Source organism: Pteropus alecto, unplaced genomic scaffold (assembly GCF_000325575.1).
Source record: "Pteropus alecto unplaced genomic scaffold, ASM32557v1 scaffold71, whole genome shotgun sequence".
Taxonomy (NCBI): Eukaryota; Metazoa; Chordata; class Mammalia; order Chiroptera; family Pteropodidae; genus Pteropus; species Pteropus alecto.
In genome coordinates, this window is record NW_006433024.1 from 10752195 (window position 1) to 10771448 (window position 19254).

The 19254-nt window shown below is 35.5% G+C and overlaps 1 protein-coding gene and 1 pseudogene across 2 annotated transcripts in view; both read left to right on the forward strand.

The window, feature by feature from the left end:
- CAPRIN1 (cell cycle associated protein 1) overlaps positions 1–16036 on the forward strand; it is a 34218-nt gene extending 18182 nt beyond the window's left edge. For both annotated transcript variants that reach the window (XM_006908021.3, XM_015586379.2), the window contains 13 exons: positions 967–1104; positions 1490–1542; positions 1620–1706; positions 2775–2930; positions 3012–3120; positions 4804–4865; positions 5318–5428; positions 5639–5788; positions 6907–7057; positions 10495–10689; positions 11169–11269; positions 11682–11745; positions 13254–16036. In XM_006908021.3, the coding sequence (XP_006908083.1) occupies positions 967–1104; positions 1490–1542; positions 1620–1706; positions 2775–2930; positions 3012–3120; positions 4804–4865; positions 5318–5428; positions 5639–5788; positions 6907–7057; positions 10495–10689; positions 11169–11269; positions 11682–11745; positions 13254–13318 (1442 nt within the window). In that variant the 3' untranslated portion in view covers positions 13319–16036. The remainder of the gene's footprint in view (positions 1–966; positions 1105–1489; positions 1543–1619; positions 1707–2774; positions 2931–3011; positions 3121–4803; positions 4866–5317; positions 5429–5638; positions 5789–6906; positions 7058–10494; positions 10690–11168; positions 11270–11681; positions 11746–13253) is intronic.
- LOC112476654 lies at positions 6302–6420 on the forward strand (annotated as a pseudogene).
- Positions 16037–19254: the final 3218 nt, after the last annotated feature.

Here is a 19254-nt window from a genome sequence, read left to right on the forward strand (position 1 = left end):
TGTATAAGGCCAGGAAATTGAGAATTTAATTCTTGACACACACCTTTGCCTGCTGCTCTGCCCTCTCCTTATATTCTAGTGTACCAAATTCTGACAGTTTTATTTGCCTTATAAATATATTTTGAATCTGTTTACTTCTCTTTCCTATTTTTCTCCTCTTCTACTTTTTGCCTTTCTCTTGTCTAATGTAGTCATCTAACTGAATCCACCCCCATCCCTCTTTAAAATGTGTTAATGGCTTTATTTTAGTGACATTTTATATACATTTGTCCTTAATTTCAAGACCTTGCATGAACTGGCCTATACCATTCTCTCCGTACTCAAATTTCCTTATGTTTTTTCTTACTCCCTATGCTTCAGCCACAGTGTATACTTTCATTTTCTTGTATTTGGCATCCTTCTTTGTACAGGGCATTGTAAATGCTGTTGCCTTTGCCTTGAAACACTTTTCTCTACTACTCATCTTCCAGATCTCAGCTCTTGCAGCACTTACACCAGGAAAACCTCTCGTGGTCTCTCCCTGACTAGGTTCAACCCATTGTACTTCTGTGTAGTACTTTTCACAGATGTAATTTTACTGTTTTTGTGAGTATTTGATAACTCTTCTCTATTGGACTGTAAGCTTAGGGAGGGCAGATACCGTATCTTTGATATACCTTTTTGTAGCCCCAGTGCCACACATTGCCTAACAGGTGCTATATTGAATGAATAAATGATAATTGTCAGCTTTTTTTTTGAACTAACTTACTTAAAATACATTAAGATAAAGTTTAATACAAAGAGGTCCTTCTAGTTCTCTATCATTCTGTAATTAAGTTCTGTTCTTGGCAGAATTTAATGTTTTTATGTTTTAGTAACAGTTGATAAGGTGTTTTTTTTTACCACAATATTTTGTAGAATGTTGAATTTCACTCAACTCAGTCATCCCCAGGTAGTCCAACATTATAATTGATATTCTATTTTTAGATAAAGTTCTAAAGGAAATCGTTGAGCGTGTTTTCCAGTCAAACTACTTTGACAGCACCCACAACCACCAGAATGGGTTGTGTGAGGAAGAAGAGGCAGCCTCAGCACCTACAGTTGAAGACCAAGTAGCTGAAGCTGGTGAGTACTTAGGGGGATATGAGCTTTAGTTTAGGATCCTGGTTTTTCTTTCCTTTGCCACAAGTAAGATTTTTTATGTGTGTGCTGCTTTATAATATTAACTTCTAAGAATAGAGAGAAATTTTAACGTAGCTCTTAATTGGCATCATACCTGACCCAAAATAACTACTATTGAAACTAAAGTAATTTCTTCTGGAATAAATGGTAAAAAATACTCTTTCTTAATATATTATTGTAAGTGATAAAAATGTAGAAATTTACTGTAACTATAACTTTGTAAGTAAATTCAGAGATTTGATAGTAATGTTTACTTATTGGAAGTTCAAATGAATTGTTAACCTTAGAAAAGATTTACACTCTTCTGTATCATTTTTTAACCTCCTAGAACCTGAGCCAGCAGAAGAATACACTGAACAAAGTGAAGTGGAATCAACAGAGGTATGATTTTTATTTAGTGCCGGCTTTCCCTTTCTGCCTTTCAAACAGAAATCTCAAACATTTACTTTGCTTTGCAGTATGTAAATAGACAATTTATGGCCGAAACACAGTTCAGCAGTGGTGAAAAGGAGCAGGTAGATGAGTGGACAGTTGAAACAGTCGAGGTAAGAATTCTCTGTGTTACAAGGTTGATGTTTGTTTGCTTTTTGTCTTTAAGATGTCTTTAATTAGTAATTTTTTCTCTCTCCTAATAACAAACATTATTAGTCTTTTGCATTATTAGTATATTTATTGTGATAAACTCATTATACAAGACTGTTTGATTTTAAAAGGCGATTTTTTTTTTTAATCCCTGTGGATGGATGTTTAATAGAATCACTGATGTTGATCCAATTCCAAAAAATTATGACTATATATAACTTAGGGTTAAAGTATATGATTCACCTGTTGTTGTCAGGTAACTCTGTAAATATCTGGACTCCCACGTAGATAGCCTTCAGAAAAACCCACCTTATAGGGGATATATTGGAGTGTCATCTTAGACTTTTCCTTTATTCCAGTGCTGTTTGGTGAGCAGGCTGTATTATTTCAGTATTGCTTATAAAGGAAATAAGGTTATGACTTGCCTAGACTTAAAAGCCAAACAGAAGGATATAACTTTGATGTAATAAAAATGAGATTTTCCAGCAGGGCAAGGAATTTTTGAAAACTAATCAGGAGAAATTATTAGAGCTAGGAAAAAGATAGGGAGAGAGCTTTGACTTTTGTGGCAGTATGGTTGCAGTGATAGAGTTTGATCCTTTAGTATTGGCAGAGTGCATGAAATGGTAGGAACTCAAAGCTTGATGATAATAGCTAACATTTCTTGAGTGCTGACCATATATTGAGATATATGTTTGACATAGATATATAGATTTAACATAGAAGGCTTAACTGTTTAAGTAAAATACATTATTATAGGTAGTAAATATAGTAGTCCCTCCTTGAAAGCAATTTATAAAGTAACTCTGAAATGCTACATGGTGATCCCGTGGATTTGAGAACACTTTAGAATTTTGGCATTTATCAGAATGTGGTAAATTTGGCAAAACTGTGGTCAGTCTGAGTAACTACATTAAAGTCTACTCTTCTGTTTACAGTATAGATAGCACACGTAGTTTGGGGACCTGTCATGGTGATAATGAATGGAGCTCTTTCTTTCAATCTGCTCTTGTCTCTTTCTCCCACTTTAGGTGGTAAATTCACTCCAGCAGCAACCTCAGGCTGCATCTCCTTCAGTACCAGAACCCCACTCTTTGACACCAGTAGCTCAAGCAGATCCCCTTGTGAGAAGACAGCGAGTACAGGACCTTATGGCACAAATGCAGGGGCCTTATAATTTCATACAGGTAGGTTCAGTTCAGTCATACCCTGTAACAGAAGGTTTAAGTGTTTACATTAACTTAATTCCATTCTAACTTAACTTGTAGGATTCAATGCTGGATTTTGAAAACCAGACACTTGATCCTGCCATTGTATCTGCGCAGCCTATGAATCCATCACAAAACATGGACATGCCCCAACTGGTTTGCCCTCCTGGTTAGTAATGGTACATTTTTATATGAGAAATAAATATAAGGCCAATGCTTTTAGGTTTTGTGAGGTTTGTAAAAATTTTTTCCTTTTAATGCTTGCTTAACTTTTAAATCTGCCTTTTAATTTGATAAGAAACATTCTTTTTACCTATAGTATGAATGATAATTGTGGTTCCATAATTTAATAACTTTTTATTGGCATGTAGACATAGAAAAGTATATGCAAATGTATATTTCAATGAGTTTTCACAAACAACTCACTAGAACCCAGAACTGGAACATTACCAGTACTCAGAAGCCTGTTTTTGTTCCCTTTAGGTCATTAGTTACTCTCTCCTCCAGCCCCATGGTATTACTTCCTGATTTGTAAAATTTTAAACCAGTTTTGCCTGCTTCTGTAGTTTACATAAATGAAATTTGGCTTGGCTTTTTAAATTTTGAAATTAATCTGAGAATAAAAATAATAGAGGTATCTTTCTCTGAAGGATGCTTACAGTTTTAGAATTTCTGAACATTTTATTACCTAAATGAAAATGAGATATTATAGTCAAATAGGTAAAGGAATGCTTAGGAGGAAAGAGGAAGAGATAGACCAAAAGATAGTTGAAGTTTCAAACACTTACTAGTCTTATACCATTATTTGAGATAGCAGCACTAAATAAAGTTGGTGCCTTGTATTGAGTTAAGTGGACCATTAGTAATTTTATTGAGTCTTGTTTTTTCCCAGAACATGTCAGCATAAAAGCACAAAAGTGAAATTATGTGGAGTAACATTTAATGTTGTATAATATTAAATGTCATAAAAGGAGTTGCCGAGTAAAGGCATGTTAATGACAGAGTTAATTTGTGTAGGTAGGATTTTTCCAAAGTAAAGGGAGCTCATCTTTCTCACGTCTTTACCAAGATTTAGAAAACAGATAAGGCTTAGGCCTTCTAGAAAGGAAGGAGTCATGGTTATTAGCGTTCATTTTCTGAACTCTATCAGAGGAAGAAAATACATAATTTTCTTTGCTGATAAGTTGAGCCAAAGTCAAGTCAGTACATGGCAGCAGCACTGTTGTAATTCAGGTAATGCCGAGTCCATTAGAGTCTACAGTGAAAACAGGTGATTATAAATGACTAACCGTAGCTCTTCATTTTTGTTTATCCATTTAAGCATGGTTGGGAGGGGAGTGGAAAGATGGTGGGAGTTGGTAATAATATGCACACCGAATCGAATGTAGAGTTTTTAAAAGTATATTTGTATATTTCTTATTTTTCTGTGGAAACATTTTAGATTGTATTGAAAATTGATGTTAAAATATTACTGTTGTCTAAGGTCTTGAGTAAGAGTAGTGCTACTTTATAATTACTGCTTTAAAAGACTTTCATGGATAACACTGGCATTCATTTTTATTTGTTCTGCTCTACATCTCTTCATTAGTACTTTCTTACTAACATCTTTACCTTTGCAAAACACAAAATGAAAGCCATTGCAAGTTGACTATTAATGACTACCAGTAAACTAAAATTCTTGTTTGAGAGCTAAAATTCTACTTAAATTTCCCAGTATATTTTCATGATTGCTAACAAGCTTATTTAGGATTTGGTTATAGAAATGTGCCTTTTGCTACCAAGTAAAAGGTATTTATAGATATCCTATAAAATTTGATTTTGTATAACAGTATTTTTTGGGTAAATTTTGCAGTTCATTCTGAATCTAGACTCGCTCAACCTAGTCAAGTTCCTGTACAGCCAGAAGCTACACAGGTAAGGGTGATATACATATGTTTGCAGGTTTGTTTTAAGTCAGTTCTAAAGTCAGGGTATGAATTTGATTAGTGTCTAAATCTAGTGTGGGTAGCTTTATTTCCATGTTTACATTTTTTTTTTCTTGTGATGACTTAAAATTATTTTTTTGTTAATTCTTGTATTTTATAATAAGTTGTTATAATGAAAGTAACTTTTATTTTGAACTGAGTAGAATTTGAGAAGATATATTTTAGACATCATAATTCTAAAATTTAGTGCAGGCATTGGCATCTTAAAAGCATTTGTGGGGAACTTCATTACTGGACTAGGGTTTTCTTAATAATAAATGTATTTTTTGCAGTTAAGTTTTATAGTCAAAGTCTTTAACAAGCATATCTATTTCTTAGCCCTTTATGTATTATAGTTGCTTTGTAAAAGAAAGAAGCTTTGATTTCTTTACTTCTGTGTAGGTTCCTTTGGTTTCATCCACAAGCGAGGGGTATACAGCATCTCAACCCTTATACCAGCCGTCTCATGCTACAGAGCAACGACCACAGAAAGAACCAATTGACCAGATTCAGGCAAGTTTTGTTACCAGGTTATAAAAACTTGAACTCATGAATCGGGCCGAGGAAAATTACTGTTAATATACTGACTCTTCTTTTTGGACCAAATGCATGTACTACAGTATTTTCATTTCATGGAATAGTTCAGTTTGTTAATATGCATACAGGCAGTAGCCTTAGCTAAGTTTAGTTTATCACTAAAGCACATCTATTCACTTTGTTTAGGCAACAATCTCTTTAAATACAGACCAGACTACACCATCATCATCCCTTCCTGCTGCTTCTCAGCCCCAAGTGTTCCAGGCTGGGACAAGCAAACCTTTACATAGCAGTGGAATCAATGTAAATGCAGCTCCATTCCAGTCCATGCAAACGGTAAGCAAATTAATTCAACTAACGTTACGTATTATCGTTATGCTAGAGTTTCAACAAATAGTTTTCATTTAACTTTGTGTTTGAGTCTACCCTAACTGTAGAGTATATTTAATTGAACATTAATTCTGATTATCCTGCTTCCAAAGCAAGATTTGAGTTATGTGTTCTCATCTTCTTGTCTTTAGTTCACCCTTTTGATTTAATTAAAAATTTTAAATATGCAGAAAAGTAGACTCATATAATAACCATATATAAAAATCATTGCCTAGATGTTGTTTACATCTTGGTATATTTGCTTTATCTTTTATTTTACTAAAGTGTATCGAAGTAAATGTCAGACATTATGATACTTCACCCTGCTTCTTCAGTAAGCATCTCTAAATTGCAGAATTTCTAGAAAATAATGATAATGGAAATACTGTAATTGATTGGTTACAGCTAAATCAGTGTTCACAGAGGAGTACATAGAGTTAAATACTTAAAATATTAGCTTGATTAAAATATCAATAAATAGTCTACGGCCATGCTACCCTGAATAACCCTGATCCCGTCTGATCTCGGAAGCTAAGCAGGGTTGGGGCTGGTTAATACTTGAATGGGAGATCACCTAGGAAGACCAGGTGCTGTAGGTGTAAAAAAAAGGCGGGGGGAGGATTGTAAGCTGACAAGGTCTTTGCAGTCTGTGAGGTCAACCAAGGGTTGCCTCGCCTAAAAAATAAAAAAAATCAATAAAAAAAAATCAATAAATAAAATAATGAATTAAATATTAAATTCAAAGTTCAAGTTCATAGAATTTCTGTGATAGTTTATCAGGGGTTTGCATCTTTTATAAAGAGTTCTCATTTATAATAGTGTTTCGAAGGTTGCTGATTGTGTGTCTTTTTAAAGACTTAATCTCCATTTATACTCTGCTTTAAGTGCTGTGTAGTGTATATATTTTTTTCCCACATTGAAGTGCATTAATTGAAGGGTTGTTTGTGTGTGAGTGTGTGCGATGTTCAAGACTTCTGTAATGCTCTTTTATATATTTGAGGTAAAACTAGCATTGAAATCTGCCATGTTATAAGTAGGGAAATAATTAGCATAGCAGGATGAAGTAATCATTTATTTACTTACAGGTATTCAATATGAATGCCCCAGTTCCTCCTGTTAACGAACCAGAAACTTTAAAACAGCAAAATCAGTACCAGGCCAGTTATAACCAGAGCTTTTCCAGTCAGCCTCACCAAGTAGAACAAACAGAGCTTCAGCAAGAACAGCTTCAAACAGGTAGGAAAACCAGTGTCACTTCCTTGGCTACTTGGTTTCCAGTGCAGTGATTGACCATATTAGGAAAGTTTAGACTTTAGAGTGGCCATATCCAAGAGTTTTAGTTTCAGTATTAGACCTTATGAATTTTTCATTGCTAATCCTGAGTTAAATCGAGCCCATATTTGCTGTATGTGAATTACATGCAGTTTTTAGGGGCTTTATATCTGTTTTCCTATGCTTAGTGAGCTTTCAGAATATCCTTTTACATTATATGATTTTAGTGGAATTAAACTTATTATTCAATTATGATCAACTTTGCTTTTAATTGCTAATTTATTGAAGCCTGTTGGCACGATACCTGGCATACAAAGTCATACAAAGTTAAAAAGCAGTAAGGAGTTGACATGGCCGCATTTGGTAGACTAGGTTGAAACAGTCCTAGTTGGCAAGTAAGGTCATGATTTGGCCAGTTATACCTGTCACACTAATTAAGTAGATAGAGATATTTTAGATTTCTTAAATTTGTAAGACATGAAGTATCCTTTTTAGGTCTTTGGATATTTAACTCCCGGAATTTAATTGGAATCTCAACAAACTAGCAGTCCTTGCTAATAAAATCATAGGAGTTAATGCTTAAATTTTATCAGGCTGACTTAAATAACTATGACATTTTCTTATTGTCCAATTTCTTGATAGACCTGGATCAACGTTGTAGGTCTGTCACCACTAAATTTTTACATGTCCTTGTAGTGTTCAGCATTACTAATCAGTAGGGAAGTTGAATCACCCATATTCTGATAGAAATTTGTCAGTAACGCAGTATGTGCTCAACTTCTGAATGTAACTGGGCTTCTTGCTCTCAGGCTCCTTTAATTATTTCATTGCCATGTACTCATAATTTGTGGAGCCAGACGTATATTTGGGGCCTTTGGACATTGTACTGACATGTTTGCTATTTTGCCATTTTTTTTCAGATTGATGAAATTAAAAGTAATGACTGTATATCATTTGATTTGGTTAATTTTTCCCTTTGTGCCAATTTTGAACTGTCTTGCTCTCATATTATACTTGACTTTACTAATTGACTGAAGCACTTGAGCTAGATAGATAACTTTTTGTTATCATTTCAAAATATGCATTATTTATAAAGATTAACTTCATAACATTCACAGATATTTTCAATTAAAAAAAAATCACACACACTTTGCTTATTTAAACACTTCTACACTATCACTCTAATTAGGCAGCCATTATCTCTCATCTGAATTATTGCAGTTGTCTCCCTTGATACTCGTTTTAGCCCAGTTTTTTCTCCACACAGTAGCCAAAATGATTATTTTAAAATATCAATCAGATGTCTCGCTCTTGCTCAAAACCTTCCAGTGACTTCCCATTTTATTTAGAAAAGAAATCTAAAGTCCTTACATTGGTTTACAAGATCCTTTGTGATCCGGCCCCTGCCTTGATCCTAAGTTGTATATCCTATTTTCTTCCTTATGTACCCATACCAGCCACAGACACAGCATGTTTTCTCCTCTCAGGGCCTTTACACTTTTTTTTTGCTCACTGATGTTTGTTCCACTGATGTTTGCATGGCTTTATTTTGTGACTTCTTTTAGGTCTGCTCCCTTCCTCACCCTGCCATATTAAATATAGCACACTAACTTAGGTCACTCATTTATCCTACTGTGGTTTATTCCTCATCACTTATTAGCTGATATAATATCGATGTTTTCACTTACATGTGTATTTTATTCACTTTATCTCCCATTATTAAAACATCCATATGGGCAAGACTTATGTGTTGGTAACTGATACATCCCTTGTGTCTAGGATGTGCTTTGCATGTTGAGGGCACTCTGATGGTTTTTGAACAAATCATTCCATAAGTTTTAATTTGAATTAGTATCTAGTCAGGAACAACATGAAAAGGATCTGGCAAGGATCTTTGGCCATTTTTTATGGACTAGAGTTTTATGCTTTATAAACACTTTAATAGGAATTTTTGTATTTTTAAATAAAGATCACACTTTAATTGTTTTGCTTTGAGTTTCTTGCAGTGAGATTTGACCAAGATTAATAAAATTGTTGATAAAAAGTGAGTCGAAAATTCAGTTCTTTTGACTACTTTCTACATGCCTACAAATGAATCTTTTTTAGATAGAAAGTGTTACTTGTTGTGATATGTGCTAGTAATATTAAATGTTGGGAACTTAGTAAAAGGTGATTTATGTGGAAAGATCGATCACATTGTGAATAATGTATTTGGGCCATTACGTAGGTGAAAAAGGACTCATGACTCCTTTTCTTTCTAGGCATTCTCTTGCTTTTTTATTGCAAAGTAGCATCCTAAAAACTAATAAGTGTATTTGGGGTTTCTTGAGGATACAAGATAGTCAGGTAAAGATTTTCAAGAGTCACACCACCTTTTTTCTCTGCCCAAGCATGGGAGATATGGGCTGGCTAGAGGCTGCTGACTGTTTTTGTTCCTGGGGTATGTGCCTTCCTTTGATTTATACTTTCCTCACCTCCCAAAGGTACTGTTAGCACCCCATTTTTTGGTCCCCCATGAATTATGAACATTAGGGTAGTATCAGATATGTACCTCAGTATTGAATTTTTGAAAGTTTCTAGATTCCAGACTTCTCCCCATTGTAGAAGAGATGGGGGTGGGGTGCCAAAGTAGTGTGGGCCTTCTAGAACCCTTTTTTCACTTCAAGTTGCATGCCAGTGTGAGTACCATTCAACTGTCTTCTATATTGGCTGTGCTTAAAAGTACTTGAAATGGAATCAGTCATTAAGGGGGGTATAAGTCGAAGGCCTCTGATGGATTATCTTTGTAAATGACTGAATATTCTCCATACAGCTACTTAGCTATGAGTGAGCATGGTTTAGTATGTTTTCACTAAGTATCGAGGGAAATTTAAAAGAATAAGAAAGCTTCAACTACTAAGGAGCTTTATAATGGCGGGGCGACGGGGGGACCTAAATGGTACAAAATGGTAATTGTATCGTTTCAATGTGTAAGATCTTTTGAATTATTTTGGGTCTCTTGTGCTAAAATAGTCAGATTCCTCTCAGAAGATGTTTAATAATGTAGCTTTCAAGTCATTTGAAATGATAGAATTGTGTGCTGTCATGCAGTTGTATGCTTTGAAAGGTTTGGAATTATTGTTGGAGAATTTTATTCCACTTAGCTTAATATATGGGCAGGAGAAATAATGTGTAGTTTTCCCTTTTGTTAATAAGAAAATTTATTTAAAGACAGAATTAAACTTTGAGGAGCCTGTATAAGACACTTCTTAAACCAGAAAGCATGTGCGAGAACAAGTTGTAATGAGCTGTGTGTAAGTACATATATGTGTGTGTATATACATATATACATACATACATACGTGCATGCATACATTCATTCATTCATTCATTCATTCATTCATTCATTTATTTTTATGTAGTGGTGGGCACTTACCATGGTTCCCAGGACCAGCCCCATCAAGTGACTGGTAACCACCAGCAGCCTCCCCAGCAGAACACTGGATTTCCTCGTAGCAGTCAGCCCTATTACAATAGTCGTGGTGTGTCTCGTGGAGGCTCCCGTGGTGCTAGAGGCTTGATGAATGGATACAGGGGTCCCGCCAATGGCTTCAGAGGTAAAAACAAACAAAAACAGCAAGTTCAAGTTCTTTTCAGATTTGTGAACTATTCAAAATCATGCCATGGTTTTTAAGAAAGATACTTTTCTCTTTTCATTAGCCTCTTAAGTACAATTTAAACATTTCTAGTATGTTTTGATACAGTCATTTAAATTGACAGTGAGTTTTCGTAAATGTCAAATTTATGTTTACCACTGTCCTTTAAGAGATAATTCCTTTCTATACATTATCAGACCTTATGAGGATTTTTTTTTTTTTTTTTGGTTATCTTTTTGTGTATGTGCATGGATGAGTGAAAATTTCATCTTCCAAGGCAGTTAATGCTCATAGAAATAAACAGATTGGATCAGGATAGAAAATTAGAAATTACTTTGAATAACTAGCATGGTTTATAGTTTTTCAGTTCTTTCCTTGGTTAATGGTAAGGAAGTAAAAATTTTTTGTGAAGATAATTATTCTCTTGTCTTAAATTTTAGGAGGATATGATGGTTACCGCCCTTCATTCTCTAACACTCCAAACAGTGGTTATACACAGTCTCAGTTCAGTGCTCCCCGGGACTACTCTGGCTATCAGCGGGTAGGTAAAGTTGTTTTAAGATATAAACCTGACCAGAATGAAAGGGATTGATGTAGTTTCTTGATAGACTTAAGTAATTAAGTAATTTGGGGCTAATTTTTATACCTTTGTACAAGATACTTCATTACGGGGAATGATGACTTTTGCTTTTCTTACTGCTCAGTATAGGTACTCTTTTAATAGAGTCCATTAAAAACAATGATATTTGAGAGCAGAAAAATAAATCTCATTGAATGTTCTTGAGAATAATAGAAGTACAATTACAGAACAACTTTTAGCTATGATATATTGAAATGTCTAAAAGAATATGGAAGAATTCTGTATTCTGCAAGTGTTAAGACCTTAAGAACATAGATGGGTAAGCATTAAAAATTTACCTTTTCTTTTCAGTACTAACTAGCCTGTCTTTTAGGATGGATATCAGCAGAATTTCAAGCGAGGCTCTGGGCAGAGTGGACCACGGGGAGCCCCACGAGGTAATATTTTGTGGTGGTGATCCTAGCTCCTAAGTGGAGCTTCTGTTCTGGCCTTGGAAGAGCTGTTCATAATCTGCATGTAGGTTACATGTTAGGAATACATTGATCACTTCCAGACTTGTTGCTAGGGATTAAATGAAATGCTGTTTCTAAAATTTATCTTAAACCCAAATTTAATTTTTTGAATGACTTTCCCTGTTACTTTATAAACTGTCTTGACAACTAGAACATTTCTCCTCCTCAGAAAAAAAATGTTTTTCCAACTGCAAATTATTTTTCAGGTCCTAACACCTGCTAAATGTTTTTAGGAAGTACTTAACTGAAACATTTTTGTAAGACATTTTTGGAATGAGATTGAACATTTATATAAATTTATTATTCTTTTATTTTTGAAACATGCATATTATATTTTGGGGCCAGAGACCCTTTAATGGCCAGATAAGCCATAGTTACATGTAGAGAACCATTTAGAAGTCATAGAACTTTGAAGTTTCACTGCTTTTTAGACCACACTATTAGTTATATAAATATCAAATGATTTCTTTTAAACAAAACCTCCAAATCCGTAACTAATTGAATTATACTTAAAAAATTACAGGTTTTAAGAGTTTTTGGTTTTATCCATTACCATAGGAAAACTGCTTCCTATTTGGGGAGGAAGTCAACTTATGTAATAATTAGGGGTAGCATTTCATGATCTGAAGTTCTAAATGGTTCTCTGATTTGAGGGAAGTAAATTGAATAGGTTTCCTCTAGATATTGGCCATAACATGTATAAAATGTATATTGAGGAATTACAAAGTACTTTAATTTCAATTCTAGTAGAAACTGGCCAGCGAAAAGGTGCATTAAAAAAAAAATTAATGGATCACCGGGGAATTACTGACTTGAAGTATCAAAGGATATTTGCATGCGAATGTAGGTTATTGTTCTTTTTCACCTTGTAGCATATTCTATGAAAGTTGAGTTGACTGGTAGCTGAAAATCTGTTTTAACAGCATGTAAAAAGTTATTTTACCTGTTACAAGTCATTATACAATTTTCAATGTTATGTAGCTTTTTTTTAACAGTTTAGGTAATAAGGTCTGTTTTTCATTCTGGTGCTTTTATTAATTTTGATAGTATGATGTTACTACTGAAAATGTAAGCTAGAGTGTACACTAGAATGTAAGCTCCATGAGAGCAGGTACTTTGTCTGTCTTCACTGCTGTATCTATTTCCAACGCCTGATGACTGCCTGGCACATAGTAGGCACTCAATAAATACTTGTTGAATGAATGAATGAATGAGTACTGGTGGAATACTCCATTAGCTCTACTCTTCTTTTAGCTAGAGAACATGAGCAACTTCCAGGACAGGTGAAACTTGAACACTGAAGAATTGACCTCTTAAACCTAATAATGTGATGACAAGCTGCCCACATGCTTCTTGACTTCAGATGAAAATCTGCTTGAAGGCAAAACAAATAGTATTTGAAAGAAAAACCAAATGCCATTTTTGTCTTCTAGGTCGTGGAGGGCCCCCAAGACCCAACAGAGGGATGCCGCAAATGAACACTCAGCAAGTGAATTAATCTGATTCACAGGATTATGTTTAATCGCCAAAAACACACTGGCCAGTGTACCATAATATGTTACCAGAAGAGTTATTATCTATTTGTTCTCCCTTTCAGGAAACTTATTGTAAAGGGACTGTTTTCATCCCATAAAGACAGGACTACAATTGTCAGCTTTCTATTACCTGGATATGGAAGGAAACTATTTTTACTCTGCATGTTCTGTCCTAAGCGTCATCTTGAGCCTTGCACATGATACTCAGATTCCTCACCCTTGCTTAGGAGTAAAACACAATATACTTTACAGGGTGATACTATCTCCATAGTTAATTGAAGTGGCTTGGAAAAAGCAAGACTGACTTTTGACATTGGATAAAATCTACAAATCAGCCCTAGCATTATTCAGTGGTAATTGACAAAAATATTTCCTTTGAAAAGAAGGTGGAAGGAGGAGTGTGGTTTAGCAGAACAACTGCATTTCACAGCTTTTCCAGTTAAATTGGAGCACTGAACATTTAGATGCATACCAAATTATGCATGGGCCCTTAATCATACATATAAGGCTGGCTACCAACTTTGACACAGCACTGTTCATCCTCTGGCCAAACGACTGTGGTTAAAAACACATGTAAATTGCTTCTTAATAGCTGATACTCTATAAGACAAAGCCAAAATGCAGAATAAGGCTTCGATTGGCACTTTTTGAAAAATATGCAACGAAAATGGGATGAAATCTGGATGGCCGCTTCTGTACTTAATGTGAAGTATTTAGATACCTTTCGAACACATAACAGTTTCTCTGACAATGACTTTTGTAAGGACTGGTACTATATATCATTCCTTATGACGTACATTGTCTGTCACTAATCTTTGGATTCTTGATGTATTGTCACCTAAATTGGTACAGGTACTGATGAAAATCTATAATGGATAATCATAACACTCTTGGTCACATGTTTTTCTTGCAGCCTGAAGGTTTTTAAAAGATCAAAGATCTCAAATACCTGCTGCTACCACCCTTTTAAATTGCTATCTTTTGAAAAGCACCAGTATGTGTTTTAGATTGATTTCCCTATTTTAGGGAAATGACAGTCAGTTTCAGCTCTGATGGTATAATCAAAACAAATAAAACATGTTTCTAAAAGTTGTATCTTGAAACACTGGTGTTCAGCAGCTAGCAGCTTATGTGGTTTACCCTATGCATTTTTAGTGTTACAAATTTTATGGTTATCTCCAGCAGCTATTTCTATAGTACTTGCACTTATCTTTTATCTAACCCTAATTGAATTATCCTTTTCTCATGAGGTATTTATATTCAAAGTGTTGATTCTTTCTCTTAGATGCATAGGGAGAGTCATAAATTTGATGGAGATGGACAGTTTAGTAACTTATATACTATATTGGAATATGTGCTAGCAATCTGAGCACTAGTTCTGTGTGCCTGTGAACTTAATGCTGCTTGTCATATTCCACTTTGACTTCTTGGAGAACTAATCCCACCTATTAAGCAAAGGCTACTAAGTTAATGGTATTTTTCTGTGCAGAAACTGAATTTTGTTTTCAGCCTTTAGCTGAAGAATTTTTCCAGTAAGTGCTCAGCTACTTTAAAACAAAACTGTTTTCAAACATTCATTAGACAGCTGGAGTTTTTGCTGGTTTTATAAACTTACTAAAATGGATAGGCTGTTGAACATTCCACATTCAGAAGTTTTGTAGGGTGATGGGGGTGCGGGGGCGGGGGGGGGTGGAATCTTCAATGTTTATTTTAAAATAAAAATAAGTTCTCAACTTTTCTCATGTGTGGTTGTGGTACATCATATTGGAAGGGTTCTGTTTACTTTTGCAAATGAGTATTTCTTTTGCTAGCACCTCCACTTGTGTGCTTTAAATGACATCTGCCTGGGATGTACCACAACCATATGTTAGCTGTATTTTAGAGGGATTAGATAAAATGTTTGTGGTTTCTGGGGGTAATCCCTAGATGATGTATGCTTATAATCCTACATATAAAACTAAATTTGCTCTCTGTGTAGAAAATAATTTCATGACATTTACAATCAAAATTGAAGGAAATAAGTTCTTTCTACAGTGATCTCTATGAGTCAGTTCAGAGATAGGATTGGGGAGAAATGCTTTCCAGATTTCAAACTTCGATGCATTAGTGCAGGTGTTGTGAATGTGTAAAGGTGTTAGTAGTTTGAATATTTCTATGTATGTTTTTAAAGGAATTGTTTCTTTTTGAAATACTATATATTTTTTTTCCTTTGGCACTCTACCATTGCAGTCTAAATGTAAAGCTTTTATGCCTCAATTCAGACTATATTTTTTAAAGGAGTGCCTCTTATGGGGCAGAGAACTTTTTTAAAAGTCCCATTAAGATCTGAGTCTTGGTACTAAGTGTTCTGTATAATATGTGAATACTTGTCCTACCTATCAGAAGGCCTTGGTTTGGTCGAATGCATATTTTAGTGGAGTTGCAAGGAAATGATTGTCATACATGTCATTGTAGCTTCTTGGTATAAAAAGACTCCACATATATAAAGAACTTCTGTAAATGCACAATATCAATCATCTGGCGTGGATAATGAGACTTCTATTTTAAAGCTTTAAGGTAGAATGTCGTTAATTAAGGGCAGTTTTATTTCCAGATCCTAATATCCCTGAAGAATATGGAAGAGTTTTTCTGATCATTGTATCTTGATGCTAAAACAAATATCCTTAAAATATTTTTAATCAGTTAGCGTCTATAGTTCTTTTGTCTCCTATACATGCAACTCTGTTTCATGGGAGACTTTTCCACTTATAGATGTGAGAATGTGTGTTTATTCTCAGAAGGCTTATTAACTGAGGTGCTCTGTTGACAACCAGTTCTTAAAATGTAGAAGGTAATTGAGTAGTCAGACTTCTAAGTGTCTTAGAAAATTTGTATTCTTTATATTTTCAATAATATATCTAATTAGGTGGAATGGGATACAGGTAAGCACTGAGTTCAAACCCTCCATTTAATCTTTAAGCTCCTGAATCCCCAACTCACTGGAGTTCTTATTATTAACTTTTGCTAAGTTCTATTTAAAAGGATTGGTATTGCCCTAGAGCTTACTCCTTCTAAAGAGTTAATGGGGAAGAAAAACCCTCAGGAAAATGAAAGTAAATTGTTAAGGCTCATCTCTATACCTTTTCCAATTTTGAATTCTACAGAAATACTGGAAAAGACTAGTGAATGTTTTAAATTACAGTAGATTAAATCATATTAAAACCTGATTCCTATTGTCCTTGAGTAAAGTCTGCTTTAGTTGTATATACCAACCAGCAAAGCTCTAAAAAAGATATGCTACTTGTGAGAAGAAGAAAACCTAAAGAAATGTCTTTGGTAGCCTCGTCTCCTAAGAAGGCTGGACTACTACGTTCTCTCAATCAGGATTTTAAAATTTTTAACAGCTGTTCTAAAGCCTAATCCAGTCCCATGCAGAAGACTGGCTCTTTCAGTTTAGGTGGTGAAAAACCACTTAATCTAGTAAAGCCAGTTTTTAATGTTGTATTCTTATTTGTAACTGCTAGTTCTTTAAGTACTGTTTATATTAGGGAGCCACTGTAATAAGCCACTGCACTAAAATCTTCATTCAGAAAATTCGGGTATACTTTGCCCCAGGCATCATGCCAAGCACTGAGCATTCAATAGTGACAGAATCACTGGTTCCTGCTTTCACTTTGAAGAGTCTAGTCAAAGATATTAATGTCATGACACTGAAGTATAGCAAATGGCCATGATGGAGCAACATGGTCGATGGTAGATATTAAGGCTTTGACTGATAGGATATGACCTAGTCAAAATGATCAAGAAAGACTTCATTGAAAGATAATTGAAATAAGACTTGAAGGATGAGTAGTAAAGTAGGTAAAGAAGGAGAGTGAAGAGCGAGGTCAAAGGTCCAGTCTCTAGTGACTGAGACAACTATCTGGCTCTAGTGGAAGGAGTACAGATTTAGTGGAGTTAGAGCCTGAAGAAACCTAAGAGCTACTGTGGACGTACTTAATCCATGTTAAGTTCTGTCTCTTAAATGAAAACTTGAAGATTTTTAAGCTGTGTGTAGGCTGGGGGGATGGGGAGAGGGGGGGAAAGGATCATGGGCCACCTAATAAAATTGCCATTTAAAGAACACTCAGTGCAGTGTTGAGAACAAATTGTACAGGGCAAAAGATGGCTACTGGAGTAGCCCATGTAAGAAATGACACCATAAAGTGAAGGGTGGTGCTGAATGGGTTCTATGTATTTCTGATTATACCGCTGCTCAGTATCCTTTGCCAAGTTCTCCAGACCTCGGTTATTAGGCTTCATCTCCAGCTAATCTCTAGGTGATCTCATCTGGTCCCATGATTTTGACACAATCAGCATTTTAGTCCTAAATATTTTTATGTCCCAAACTCCCAAAAACAAATTCCTACTCAGTATCTTGATTTGAATGTCATGAGTATTCCACATTGACCTCCTGATTAGCCTACATTCATCCAGTTGTTCAGGACAAATACCTTGAACATCATCTTTGATTTTCTTTCATACCCTGTATCTAGTCCTTATGCACATCCACATAGTTCAGCCTTGGAAATATATCCTGAGTCATTTAGCACTTGTAACCACCACACTACCAGCTTAGAATAGGTAACTACGGTAGCTTATGATGGTTCTCCCTACTTAGGTTTCTGTGGTATAATTTTTGCACAGTGGCTGGAATGAACCATATAAAGGCGAGTCAGGTTTTGTCACTTCTCTGATCCCCAAAGTTTAGTCGTTTCCCATCACACTTAGAATTAAAATTTAAATATGGCCCACATGCCCTTCATTATCTGGTCTAATTTTCTACTATTTTCCTTATTGCTCACTACTCGGTCCACACTGGCTGCTTTGCCAAGATTTTTTCCTACTCGTGAACGTTTTCTGCATGGGCAGGCTTTTCACGCAAACATTCTTAAGATGTGTACTAAGTTCAGGTCTTTGCTTCAGTGTCAACACCTCAGAGACCTTTCATGTTCACTTCTAAAGCAGTACCCTCAGTCACTTTTTACTCACTGGATACTTTATTCTTAACATCACTTAAAAACCTAGAACTACATAAGCTTCACGAGGAACAAACATTTTGGTCACTATTCCTTGTGTCTGGCATGTTGACATTTGTTGAATTATAAAAGAATTTGATGACGGATCTTGGACTAGATGGGTGGTGGTGCTGATGATCACCTTAGATTTGAAGGTGTCTCGATTTGGGGAAGGAGTTTCAACGAGCAAGGGAAATGAGTTCGGCTTCAGACATTCTGAATTTGAGGTGTCTGAGAAGAAATGTAAAGCAAGCAGTTCGATTTGTTTGCTTAATTTAAGTTCAACAATCCGGACCAAAGACAATGTAAAAATACATATGGGTGGCCCTTGTAGTCACGTGCTTGGGCGCGTTCGCCTGGGAGCTAGACTTGGGGGGAGTAACAACAGTAGAGCCCCAGAGCTGGTTTTCAGAAGAGCTCCAACATTTGACGGCCAGATAACAGGCCTGAAGTTAGGAACGTGCAAAGTACAGCGGTTGCAATGGGTAGAAAACCTGCAGAATTCCAGACTACGAGGTTATTACTGCGGTGTAGAGGGTCACGTGAGATGAATGAACTAGGTCTGCTTGTCGAATTCCCTCGTCTTGTCACATAAAAATGGGAAGGTATTTAAATAACAGAATCGGTAAAATTACGCACAGGTCCTGGAGCCAACCGTCTCACATCACCAGGCTAACATTGAAAACTACCACTTACCGTGTGCTGCCCGGATTCTATCTGGTCACCTGAGCTATCCCCGGCACAGTAGCAGGGGCTAGGGGTGCAGACATCTGTATGCTTATTTTGCCCTTGATAGCCAGGGCATTTTAATTCTGATATGGGGAGAGAGGCAAATTGCACTGGCAACACAGTCATAAATGGCA